Consider the following 11,378-nt stretch of genomic DNA (forward strand, 5'->3'; position numbering starts at 1 on the left):
ACCTGAGTCTCTCTGATTTAGACTGTTTGGGGTTTTACTTGGTTTCTAGCCCTGTGCTTTCTGTAGTTGTGGGGGAGCAGGTTGTAGGAAAGGTGGAGAGGGGTCTGACTGGAGGGGGTGGGAGAGGTTTGCCCACCTACTGTGAGTCAAGGGTAGAGGTGGGAGGGGGAAGAAGCGGAGAAGCTTGTCTTGAAAGTCGGGGGCACAGAAACTCACAGTGAAGACTCTCTGCTGTGTGGTCCTGCAAAACCCAGCCTCACCCAGAGTGCTCAATGAAGACGGTGCCTGATGCTTCCCCAGGCTGGAGGATCGAGTCCCAGAACGCAGGGGATGACCACTGATTGTCGGTGTAAGGACAGGCAGCAAAGGAAACACCTATACCCACCACCACACAGAGCTGCCCCACCCCTCACTTCACGTATCCACTCTCTAGGCTTGTTTTCACCCTGAGAACTGGAAACGGATGCAGGAGGCCCTTTACAGAGGTCACGGAGCCAACAGCTTAGAGGCTGCTCAAGGAAGGCTGCCTAAGGCTTCAGGTTCCGTCAAGCCTCCCCCAAGCAGTACTCACCCTTTGATCCTCAACAGCTTTCTTAGGTCTCTGTTTCCACAGCACTCTGAGCTTCTACCCCACACCCCTGATCCTTGGAGATTAGGACCTACCCGGCTTTCCCCACCTAGCTGGGAAGGTCTGTGCTCACTGATAAGGTCTGTGTGATGGTTAGCCTTAACTGTCAACGTGACAGAAGCTAGAATCACCTGGGAAGAAAGTCTGAGAAGTTGTCTAAATAAGGATGTCCTGTGGGTATGTCTATGGGGGGATTGACTTGATTACTAATTGGTGTGAGGAAGACCCAGCCCAATGTGGGCAGAACTATTCCCTAGGCAGAGGGTGCTGAACTGTGTAAGAGTGGGGAAATCAAGCTGAGCACAAGCAAGTGACTATCAATGTATTCGTTTTCTCTACTCTTAATTGTGGAGGTGATGTGACCAGCTGTCTCAGGCTCCTGCTGAGGCGACATTCCCCACAGTGATGAACTGTAACCCGGAATCATGAGCTAAAAATAAATCCCTTTCTTCCCTAAATTGCTTTTTTTGGTCTGGATCCTGTATCACAGCAACAGAGATGAAATTAGGACAGTTTAGAATGTGGTCACCACGAGACCATGTCACCAGGCGAGACTGGACAGGTGTGACCTCTGAGATCTGGAGCAACATCCACCTTGTTACCTCCTTCTGGCCTCTGCGGACATTCCCTTCCCACCTACAGGATGGCAACTCCCAGCCTTCCTTGACCCTACTAAGCCAATATCAACAAGAAATCACAGATGTATGACACTGGGCACAGGCAGGCTGGAGTGTAACATGGGCTGCAGTTTTGCAAGCTCTCCCCAGGTCCAAGCTTCAGACAATAGGTCCAACTACCTCCACATCGTGGAGCAGAAGCGGACAGCCCTATGGGGCCAGTCAAGGGTCATGCCTTCTGGAGGCAGAAAAGGAAGCAAGAGGTTGCACCCAGATCCTATGAGGCATGCCATCACGGACAAGGACAGGGACCGAGGGGGACTGAAGGACAACTCAGCTGGTTAAGCACACAGCCTCTGGGAAGACTGGGGGCCATGGACTGCTTGGGCTACTTAGAGGACTCACACCTATACCTTGTGAGCCCCTGGTGCAGCATCTGCCAAACAGGAGCCATCCTATCCTTCAGACTGATGCCTGGGTGTCCTCATGGAAAAGGGGAAGAGTAGGTGGGATATAGAGGTAGTCATGGCAACCCCTGGGAACAAGGACAAGAGGAGTCAGGACACCTACACACAAGGCTCCAGGTCCAGCAGACCAAGGAGGCCACGTTGCAAGGACAGAACAGGGATGAGAGGCGGAGACAGGAGAATCTTTCCCAAGCTCACAACTCAACCAGCCCGGAGGACACACTACAGTGGCGAACAAGATAGACCTTGCTTCAAACAAGATATGAGGTTGAATATATACCAATATATGAGGTTGACCTCTGACCTCCACGTATGTGCCATAGTACACACGAGTGCCCTTGCACATGAACATGTACACACATGCACATTCAACCACAAAAATAAACTTAAAAAAAAAAAAAGAAACAAGACCTTGCCCACTTAGAAGCCACTCTCCCACCAGCAGTGCCTGACGTCACGGCTTGGGGAGGTCGGAGAGACTGGAAAGCCAGAGGTCCAAGGCTCTCATAGTAGGCAATGCTGCTGGGGCGGGGGGGGGGGGGCACTGCTTGGGAAGGCAGGGACAGCAGCGGATGCCACAGGCCTCAGCAGCACAGGCAGGAAAGGATCTGAATGGAGCTAGAAGAAGCCATGCACCCAAGAGACTGGCCACTCAAGGTAGCTACTCAAGGTAGACTACATTAGAGGGAAGGAAAACAGTCCCGGCCCCACTCAAGACACAGGACACCGGGCTGGGTGATGGCTGCTGAAGGATGCATAGGATCTTCTCACTGTAGGTGATGTGGGTTAGAGGAGGTTGGCCAGGACCAGGTGTACTCAGCTCTCCTCAGAGTGATCTTGGGCAACTGGGATAACCTGCCCACCTGTTCCTTCACAAACAGGACAAGAAAAACCCTATGCAGGGCCATAATTACAAGACTCAGCACAGAGCGTACAGGGTTCACGAAGGTCATTAGTGTCACTATCCCCCAGATGTGCTAGCGAGGGAAAGGAAGATTTATGTGTATATGCAAGAAGCCAAGTGGCGATGCCACACGCCTTTTACCCTAGCACTTGGGAGGCAGAGGCAAGCGGATCTCTGTGAGTTCGAGGTCAGCTTGGTTCACAGAATGTATATGTGGAGGACAGGAGGAAGTACACCTGAGGGCAGGTGCCCCTAAAACCCCAAAGAGGATGTCTGAGTCTCTTGACTCAGTATGGGCGCTCGGACCTGAGTTTCCACAGGCCCTCAGCAAGAGCAGCGCACACCCTTAACTGCTGGGCCATCTCTCTCCCGCTCCCTCACTTCCCTTTTAAAACTCCCTGGAATGTTGTCTGGATGCCGCTGTTAAACAGCCTCTCAACTATAAACAGAAATCAAGTAAATGAGAAGGGGTTGGGCCAGGAGCTGGAGTCACAGCAGAGGCAGACGCAGCACTGCCCTCTGGGAGCCAGGGTGCAAGGTGTCAGCAGACAGCAGCAGGCTTGGGGGGTTCCAGGAGGTGAATACCAAACCCTATGCTTGCCGTCTCCAAAGCAAACCTCAGGACCCGTACCTCATCCTCAGATTCCCAGTGCAGACCCTGGGGTTTACTTCCTTAGCAGTTCGATTCCCCCTCGGAAGATTCTAGGAAGGATGGCCAAGGCTTGGAAGATGAAGTTGGCTTCTAGACACAGGAGGAGAACCAGGCATCTGGGAGAAAGCCTAACGCTCGCCCTCTTAAGGGCTTTCTTTACCAGGCTGGGCAGGAAGTCTATCTGTACAGTTCAGGGAGATGGACAGGAAATATGGTGGTTTGAATGAGGATGGCCCCCATAGGCTTAGATATTTGAAAATCTGGTCTCCACTTGGTGGACGGTATAGGAAGGATTAGGAGGCGTGGCTTTGTTGGAAGAAGTGTGTCACTGAGGGTGGGCTCTGAGGTTTCAAAAGCCCACACCGGGCCCAGTCGCAATGCTCTCTCTCTGCCTCTAGCTTGGTGGATCAGACGCAAGCTTTCAGAGACTGCTCCGGTGCTGTGCTGCCGGCCTGACCCCATCCCATGGTTCCCACCACAACAGACATTAACCGTCTGAAACTGTAAGCAAGCCCCCAATTATTTTTTTTTCTATAAGTTGCCTTGGTCATGGTTATCTCTTCACAGCAATAATACAGTAACTGAGATAGGCCAGCCCAGCTTCATGTTCCTCAGAGCCCAGCAGCTGTCCCCTTAGGCCCATTTTAGGCTCCCATTCAACGGCTAAGGAAACCACAGGAGGCCGAGGTGGCCACCATCCCTCTGCAGCCTGAACCCAGGGAAGGAATGGTCCCAGCTATATATACTCACAGAGAAAAATAGCGTGCACATTGCAGCCTGGTAAACAGTCGTGGCTGACCCTGTCAGCCTGTTAGAGAGAACCAAAAATACCCCTATAATTATGCTATTAAAACATACCAGAAAAACGGACCCACCCCACTCAGCAAGGGTTCCTGGGACAGCTACAGGGAGTCAGCAGGCTGCATATATTGGCTAAGGCATCTGATATCACCCAAGGGGCTGGTCTGGCTGGGCAGCTATCCTTGTCGCGTATAAGATGATGCTTGCTTCCCAGGGTGGCCAGTTCCCCAAGGGACCAGTGGGAGTGGCTACCTGGACAGCCTGTGATCTTCATGCATAAAAAATGCAACAGGACCCACCCAGCATCCACCCCAGGACACATGAAAGGCAGAGGTGTCCCTGACACCAGAAACCTAGGAGCAATCGAAGGGAAGGCCTTAAGGGGAACCCCAAAACAACTCCACGGATGTTCCAACTACAAAAGAGATGAGGTGACAAGACCGTAGAAGTAGGTGACAGGCAGCAGATGCCACCCACGCTGAGACCAGAAAGATCTAGGAAGGACCAAGGCCTTGGGAATGGGGGTGGGGGTTGGAAATTCAAAGGGTTCAAGGGGAGTTTATGCCTAGCTGACCTGAGCCACGCCCAGCCACAGTCCAAAATATTCCACAAGTATGCATTTCATAAGTCTTAAAAATATTTTATGTGTGTGTGTTTGTGTGTGTGTGTGTGTGTACACATGCGGGTTGTACACACGAAATACCTGTAATGTGATTCAGAGGACAACTAACTACTTTTGTGAGCCTTCACCCAGTGAGCCATCTTGCCAATCCTTACCCTTTTTTTTTTTTTCTTTCTGAAGCAGTGTTTCAGACTGGCTGCCCTGGAGCTCTGACACCTACAACCAGGCTGGCCTTGAACTCACAGAGATCTCCCTGTCTCTGCCTCCCTAGTGCTAGGAATAAAGGTGTGTGCCACCAAGCTTGGCGTATATAAATTTTAACGCATTATACGGTGTAAATATTTAATCTTATTACTATTGGGTTGACCTCTGTGCCTCGTATATAAATTAAATCTTACCATAGGTGCCTACATAGAGATGAAGAGTTTGTTTGGTCCAATGGCGGGTTCCCAACATCTACTCTAGATGTATGTTTTAGGAAAAAATGGCTGGAAAAACAGTTTATTGACTACACTACAAGAGGTCCACCAAGGTTTTGTTTGCCTTTCCTGGTGCTGGGGACTGAAGCCAGGGTCCCCATCCCAGGCTACCATCATATCACTGGGGTACTCCACCAGCCCCTCTTTCTGCCTTTTACTTTGAAACAGGGTCTGATAAGTGACCCATATGGGCCTTGAACCTATGACCCTCCTGTCTCAGTCTTCAAGGGAGTTGGGATTACAGGCTTTGGTCACCAAGACAAGCTCATCATAGACCATGGACCATGCAGATAAGGAGACAATTATAAATGAAAACTTGATCGTGGGGGGAGCTTTAGGCTCTGCCAAACCTCCCTCCCATGTAGCCACTCTCTGCTCTTGCTCCTGGAGGCCTCTCTACAAAAAGGGGTGGGGATAGGCACAGGGAGGGCTCTCCTGGCCCCAACCAATCCCAATGACACTAACTCTGGCAGCTCAACACTTACCAACCCCTAGCTGGTGTCCTTCTAAGGAGGCAGAGGGCCCTGGAATGCTACAGTGACCTCATCCTCAAGCCTGGCGACCTATTCCTTCCCTCTGGACTGGCTACCCATCCCCCGACCCCATCCTATATCCTCCTCTTCCTGCAACTCATGGCCCCATCCCAGGTTCTCTCTGCCTCCCAAGCCTTCAGAGCCCAGCACCAGGGGGCTAGGGCATCGGCCCTGTTCACTCATCCTGTTCTGATGAGATAAGGCGGGAGCAGACTTTGGAAGGCACTTCTGGGGGCCCACTTAGAGGCATTTGTTAGGGAAACCTGTTTGGAGTGTCATTGTTAGAGAGTCCCTTGGGGTGGCACTATTTGGGGGCTCTGGTTTAGAGGCCGTTTCTGGGGAATACGAATGGCATCATAGCGCCCGTATGGAGAAGCTAACCAGAGCCCGTTGGTAGGTGTAACTGCTGCCTTTGTTCCTCCACCTATGAAGAGCTGCAGGGGCTCACAGTGCCCTCAGGCCTGGTGGGGAAGAGGTAAGCCTCTTACCTCTACCTCATGCATCAATCCCGTCTCCCACCCCCACCCCATGCCCAGGAACCGCTGACCTGGAACCAGCACTGGGCTCCTGGCTGCTACCCAGTACTTTGTCCCACAAGACCTAGATGAGAGGATGCATGAATGAACTTGGAGGATTTCGGGGAGCTGCACGCAGAGCACAGCTTGGTGTTATACACAGGGTACAGTACACAAAGGGTACAGGACTGTAGACCCCTCAGAGACAGGGCTTGTGCATGGAAAGTGAGGGCGCCAGTCCCTGCCTTTCCTTAGAAGAGTCCTCTGGGCTGAAGGGAACGTAGTGGTGGGAAGCCCCAGAGACCCAGCCTAGCTGCTGAAGGCCAATGTCAGCACGCAGTACGCATGCAGCACACATGGGAAAGCACTCAGGGGCGCCTAGCCACCAAGGCCAAAGAGGAATCACCGGATGAAGGACTGGCCTTTCTCCAAACACAGCTGACCCATCCACTTCTCCAGCCTGGGTGTGAAATCACAGCCCGGGGACCAGAGAGCAGAGTCTGGAAGTGGCCTTAAAGCTTTTATAGGCCTACTTACAGGGGAGGAGGTGAGGCCTAGAAAGAGGTTAAAGGCCAGGTGAGTTCAGAGGGAGACGAAGGCCACCACCGACTGATGTCTTCCACCCACAAACTCGTCCACCCACAGCACATACGCCAGCAACCTTCCTTTGTCCTCTGAGTGACCTGAAATAGGTACCCGCCAGCAAAGAGGGCAAAGAAAATGTCCTCCCAGGGCTGTCCCTTCCCATCCATATGCTCTTGGGCCTGTGAATTAGTCCCGTGAATTCTTCTTCATTCTCAATGGCTGCATTCTGACAGAGAGACCAAAAGCTAACAGCGAGGTAGAAAGTGGGTGTAAAAGCTGAACTTTAGAAACAAGAACGGGATGTATATGAAAAAGTAAACATCTAATTACACTTCTAAAATAGGTAACAGAACTGAAAGGGGATCTTAGAGGCACAGGGAGGCGGCTCACATGGGGCCCAGACGCCGAGTCGAAGGGCTTGCCCTCCCCAACTCTAGACAGTAAGAGAGCAAACTTAAGTGTCATCAGTACGAGCAGGCAGACACCGCCCAGGAAGTAGCCTGGGGCCAGGATGAGAAGTCAGCACTTCTGCCCACCCCAGCAAGGTCACTTCCTCTGCAGGACCCTCCCCCTGGCTGCCAGTGACCACCTGCATTAAGAATATGGTATGACAAAGGCCCTGGGTTCGGTCCCCAGCTCCGAAAAAAAAAAAGAACCAAGAATATGGTATGACAGGGAGGGATCCTCCCTCAGCTCTTGAGTGGTCCCTAGCTCCTCCCCCAAACACACTGGGACCCAGTGGGTTCCCTGTCCTGCTTACTCATTCCCTCCTGGACCCTGCACAAGGCAGGGTCCCACCCCTCTGCCAAGCCTGGTGGCTGAGGCTCAGCAGGGAGTCCCCCACAGCGCGGCAGGGGGAAGTGGGACCTCACCCATTCCGTGGCTACCAAGACTGCAGTATGGGTGGCAGGAAAGGCTAGGTTCTCCATCATCCTACTGCTCCCTCTGGCCCTCAGTTTCAACAATAGCTCTGACCACCGAGTGAGGGCTGACCAGCTCCTGTCTGAAGCTGGCGGGTGGGCAAGCCTGATGATAGTCCTTCCCACCTCCAGGCTCACAAGTGGGCAGGTAATGGTGACAACATCCTGAGAAGGGTGACACGTACCCACTGTAAACAACGATACTTCTCAGAGGCAGTCTGTCAAGCCTAGGTGCCACTCCATCATGAAGGCGCCTCCCATGCTATGGGGAGGAGGGGGGAAGGAGGGGGCAGAGACCGAGTTGCCTTACTACACACAGGTCTTCCTCACTGTGAGAGAAGGGACTTTCTCGATACCTGGCTTTTGCTTGGATTTTAAGCTCTTGGTTCCTCTGTGGGGCCAAGAATCAGGAGACCTGGTCCTTTCTCTCCCAAGCACAAAACATCCCTTCCAGGTCCTGATCCCTAGATCTCCAGGTCACCAGGTTAAGTCTGCCTGGGCTGGTTGGTTACTATTCCCTTGGGACTAGGGCATCACCTTGCCTGACTTTCCAGATTGATGTCCTGTTAGGGGAGTGGCAAAGAGGCTAAGCACCCCGGGATGATTCAAACCTTCAGGAAGGCCTGAGCCAGCACCCAGCATTTAGGATGACTAACCTGTGAAGGTCTCGTTTCCAAAACACAGGACTCAAACTGTTCAGAGGCCAGAGGGTGAGGGAGCCCTCACAAGAGATGGGGTGAATGTTTCACCTCCAGCGAGAGGTCCCTCAGCGATGACTACACCCACAGACGTGAACAGGATGCCAACCTCTCCTATGTCACCACACAGAGCCCTTGGCTGGCTCTGTGTCCCTTGCCCACCTCCCCAGGCATAAAGAAAACTGTTGGTGGCCAAGCCCACACCCAGGCTCAGTGTCAGGGTAGGTGTGGCCTGCGCCTGGAAATGTTCTCATGAATGGACTTTATTGGGGGGACAGTTTTGGGCCTAAGGAAGGCTGGGAGCATGAGTCATCAATATTCTTTTGAAAGCTCCCCAGGTGACTAACACACAGGCTGGGTGGGAACCCCCAAAGCCAGCAAAGCCTCCTTTACATCCTAACCAGACTGGAAGCTTCCTCTGCCACCCACACACTACAGCTGAAAAGCCAGGGGACCTCAGAGCCCTGACTGATCCTCGGAGGCGTCATAAGCTCTGGCAAGTCGCAGGCTGGACCCCAGCTTACGGTCGATTTCAGTACTGCCCACGAGCTAAGAATGTTTTTTGCATTTTTTTTAACTGCTGGAAAAAATAATCAGAGTATTTCATGATGTGAAAACATTTACCATCTGGTCTGCCAGAGAAAAAGTCTGTCAGTTTTGTTTAAGTGCAGCCCCTGTCTGTGGAAGAGGACCTCCTCTGTGAAGATGAAGAAGCCTTTCTTCCCACACAACAGGACCACCTATTCCCTGCCCTGCTCTTCTTGTCCCCAAGCATTAACAGTACGTTAAGGAGCCTGAGAAGCCTCCTGTTGAGGCTACCCCTTTAAGGTACCTGTCTTCCCCATTCTCATCCACCCATTTTGCTTATATTTACACTCTGCCAGTCTACAAGCCAGTGAGGAAAAGAAGCCACAAATGGCCCTAGACCTTGGCTCTCCTAAGGCTGGCCGCTGGCCGCTCCTCTCCAAGCTCAATGGTTTTCATTGATTCCTGCCTTGAAAAATTCCCCTACGACTCACCACATTTTGGTCCTACAAATCAAAACTCGGCCTGTGTGGAAGTTCCAGTAGGGTTTGCCCAGGTTACCCAACACCCCGGGAGCCTGTTCCTAAAACAGGGTGATAAGCAGTGATTCCCTGGAAGGAATCATAGACAATCCCCCACCTCCAACAGATGGATTTCCATGAGGCAGACAAACATTCACAGTGGGTTCAATGTCTCTCTGTAGGCTAACTTAATCAGACCCCGAGGAAAGTCACACGTGGAGGGGTGCCGATCACTTCAGGAGGTGTAAGGGGGTGGGCAGCTGGACACCGGGCCCTGGGTAAGGCTGGTAGAGCTGTAATGGAGCCCAGGGCCAAAGGGGAGAAGCTCTTTGCAAGCAAGGGACAAATGCCACAGTAGGGATCTTCAGTTCTGACATCAGGCAGAGCCTCCTGGGGCGCCCTGTGCCCCAGTACCTCTGGAAGGTAACCAAGTAGGGCACAAGCAAGACAGGAACTTTTTCCAAGGCTTTGGACAGACAGCCTCGGAATTGGGGCTAAGAACACTGGGGACTGCGCCTGGGGCTGGAACATTATTAGTTCTGGTAGGAAATTTCTGAGTTGAAAAGCTCCAGGCAGAACGCCACCTTCTCCCAGATTGGTCAGGAAGTCATGATGCAAGTTTGATTTTTTTTTTCTTCTTCTTTCTTTTTTTCTTAACCACGAAAGAGAATAGAAAGTCACGCTCCCCTTACATCTCAGACACTAACAGCCCCTCGCCGGGGCCTCTCCTCCCAGCCGGCGCAGAGACGCTCAGCGCTATCTGGGGCTCTCCGGGACCCGCGCCTCGCCGCTGCCTCCCGGGCTTTCCACTCAGTGCCCCAGCCCGGCTCGCCGAGGCCGCCAGCGCGCTCACGCCTCAGGAATGCGGGCGCCCTGGGCCTCGAGTCCCGCGGAATCTCCTCGCCTATGCTCGCCCGCGCACACCCTCGCGGGGCCGGGCGGCACGCGCAGGGGTACACGGATGCAGTCTTCCCGCCCGCGCCCTCCACTCACCCGCCAGGAGTGTGCAGGGTAGCAACAGCCAGTAGAGCCCGGCGCCCAGCACGTGCGGCTCCATGCCCCGCGGCCGGGGGACCGCCCCGGGTCGCGCCGCCGTGGCTAAAGGGAGGTGCGAGGGCCGGAGGAACCGCGCGCCATGGCACTCAGGGCGGGTCTCCGCACGTGCGGCGCGCCGCTGCTCCGACCTCCCGCGGGCCTCGATCTCCGGTCGCCAGCCGGCCCGGCCGCTCCCTCTGGTTCCCGACGGCCGGAGCCCGCGCGCGCTGGGGCGCAGCCCGCTCGGCTCGGAACTCACGGTTGCTCGCGGAGGCCGTGCTGGGCCGGACGGCGACACAGCGGCTCTCTCCCTGCTCCCGCCTGCGGGCCTTTATAAGCTCGGCCCCCGCCCTCCTTGGAGTGCCCGCCTCCGCGCTTCCCCCGACGGCCAAGCGCGCCCAGGCACCCCTCGCTGCCTAGCGCAGTCCGCGCCCGCCGACCCTCCCAGCCTGGCTAGTGCCGGTGAGCCGGAGACTTTGGTCCGCGCGCCCCCGAAGCCCCCCAGCAGTCTAGCGCAGTCACTCGCACAGTGCCAGTGGGGCGCTTCTCCCTGGGGCGCCGGGGCCTGGGACTCGGATTAGGGGCAATACAGAATGACTCCCAAGGACCTGATTTCCCTGACCCCCTGTAGCACCCACGCGCAACTGCGCCCCTCGTGGCTAGAGCAACTTTCGCTTTGCTCCCCAAGCCGTGAGGGCGCAGCGCCCCCTGGGGGCTGTCAGTCGTTCGGAGTTCCGGACTGTGGTACTGGCGGCCACGCTGGCTAGGCCTTGGTGGTTGGGGTGGAGAGACACTGTACTGAGAGTTCCATCGGACAGCTGGATCCCACTGTGGTCTGCATTGGGGCTTTGGGACTGCTTCCAGTCATACGTGCCC

At 54.3% G+C, this 11,378-nt stretch overlaps 1 protein-coding gene across 3 annotated transcripts in view; it reads right to left on the reverse strand.

Moving 5' to 3' along the window:
- Piezo1 (piezo-type mechanosensitive ion channel component 1) overlaps nucleotides 1-11,111 on the reverse strand; it is a 62,192-nt gene extending 51,081 nt beyond the window's left edge. For 2 of the 3 annotated variants that reach the window (NM_001434584.1, NM_001434583.1), the window contains exon 1: nucleotides 10,461-11,111. In NM_001434584.1, the coding sequence (NP_001421513.1) occupies nucleotides 10,461-10,524 (64 nt within the window). In that variant the 5' untranslated portion in view covers nucleotides 10,525-11,111. The remainder of the gene's footprint in view (nucleotides 1-10,460) is intronic. The other variant, XM_087594912.1, reaches the window with a different exon arrangement.
- Between the last annotated feature and the right edge of the window lie 267 nt (nucleotides 11,112-11,378).

The sequence above is a fragment of the Rattus norvegicus genome, chromosome 19 (genome assembly GCF_021556685.1).
Source record: "Rattus norvegicus strain SHRSP/BbbUtx chromosome 19, alternate assembly SHRSP_T2T, whole genome shotgun sequence".
In the NCBI taxonomy this organism is placed as follows: Eukaryota; Metazoa; Chordata; class Mammalia; order Rodentia; family Muridae; genus Rattus; species Rattus norvegicus.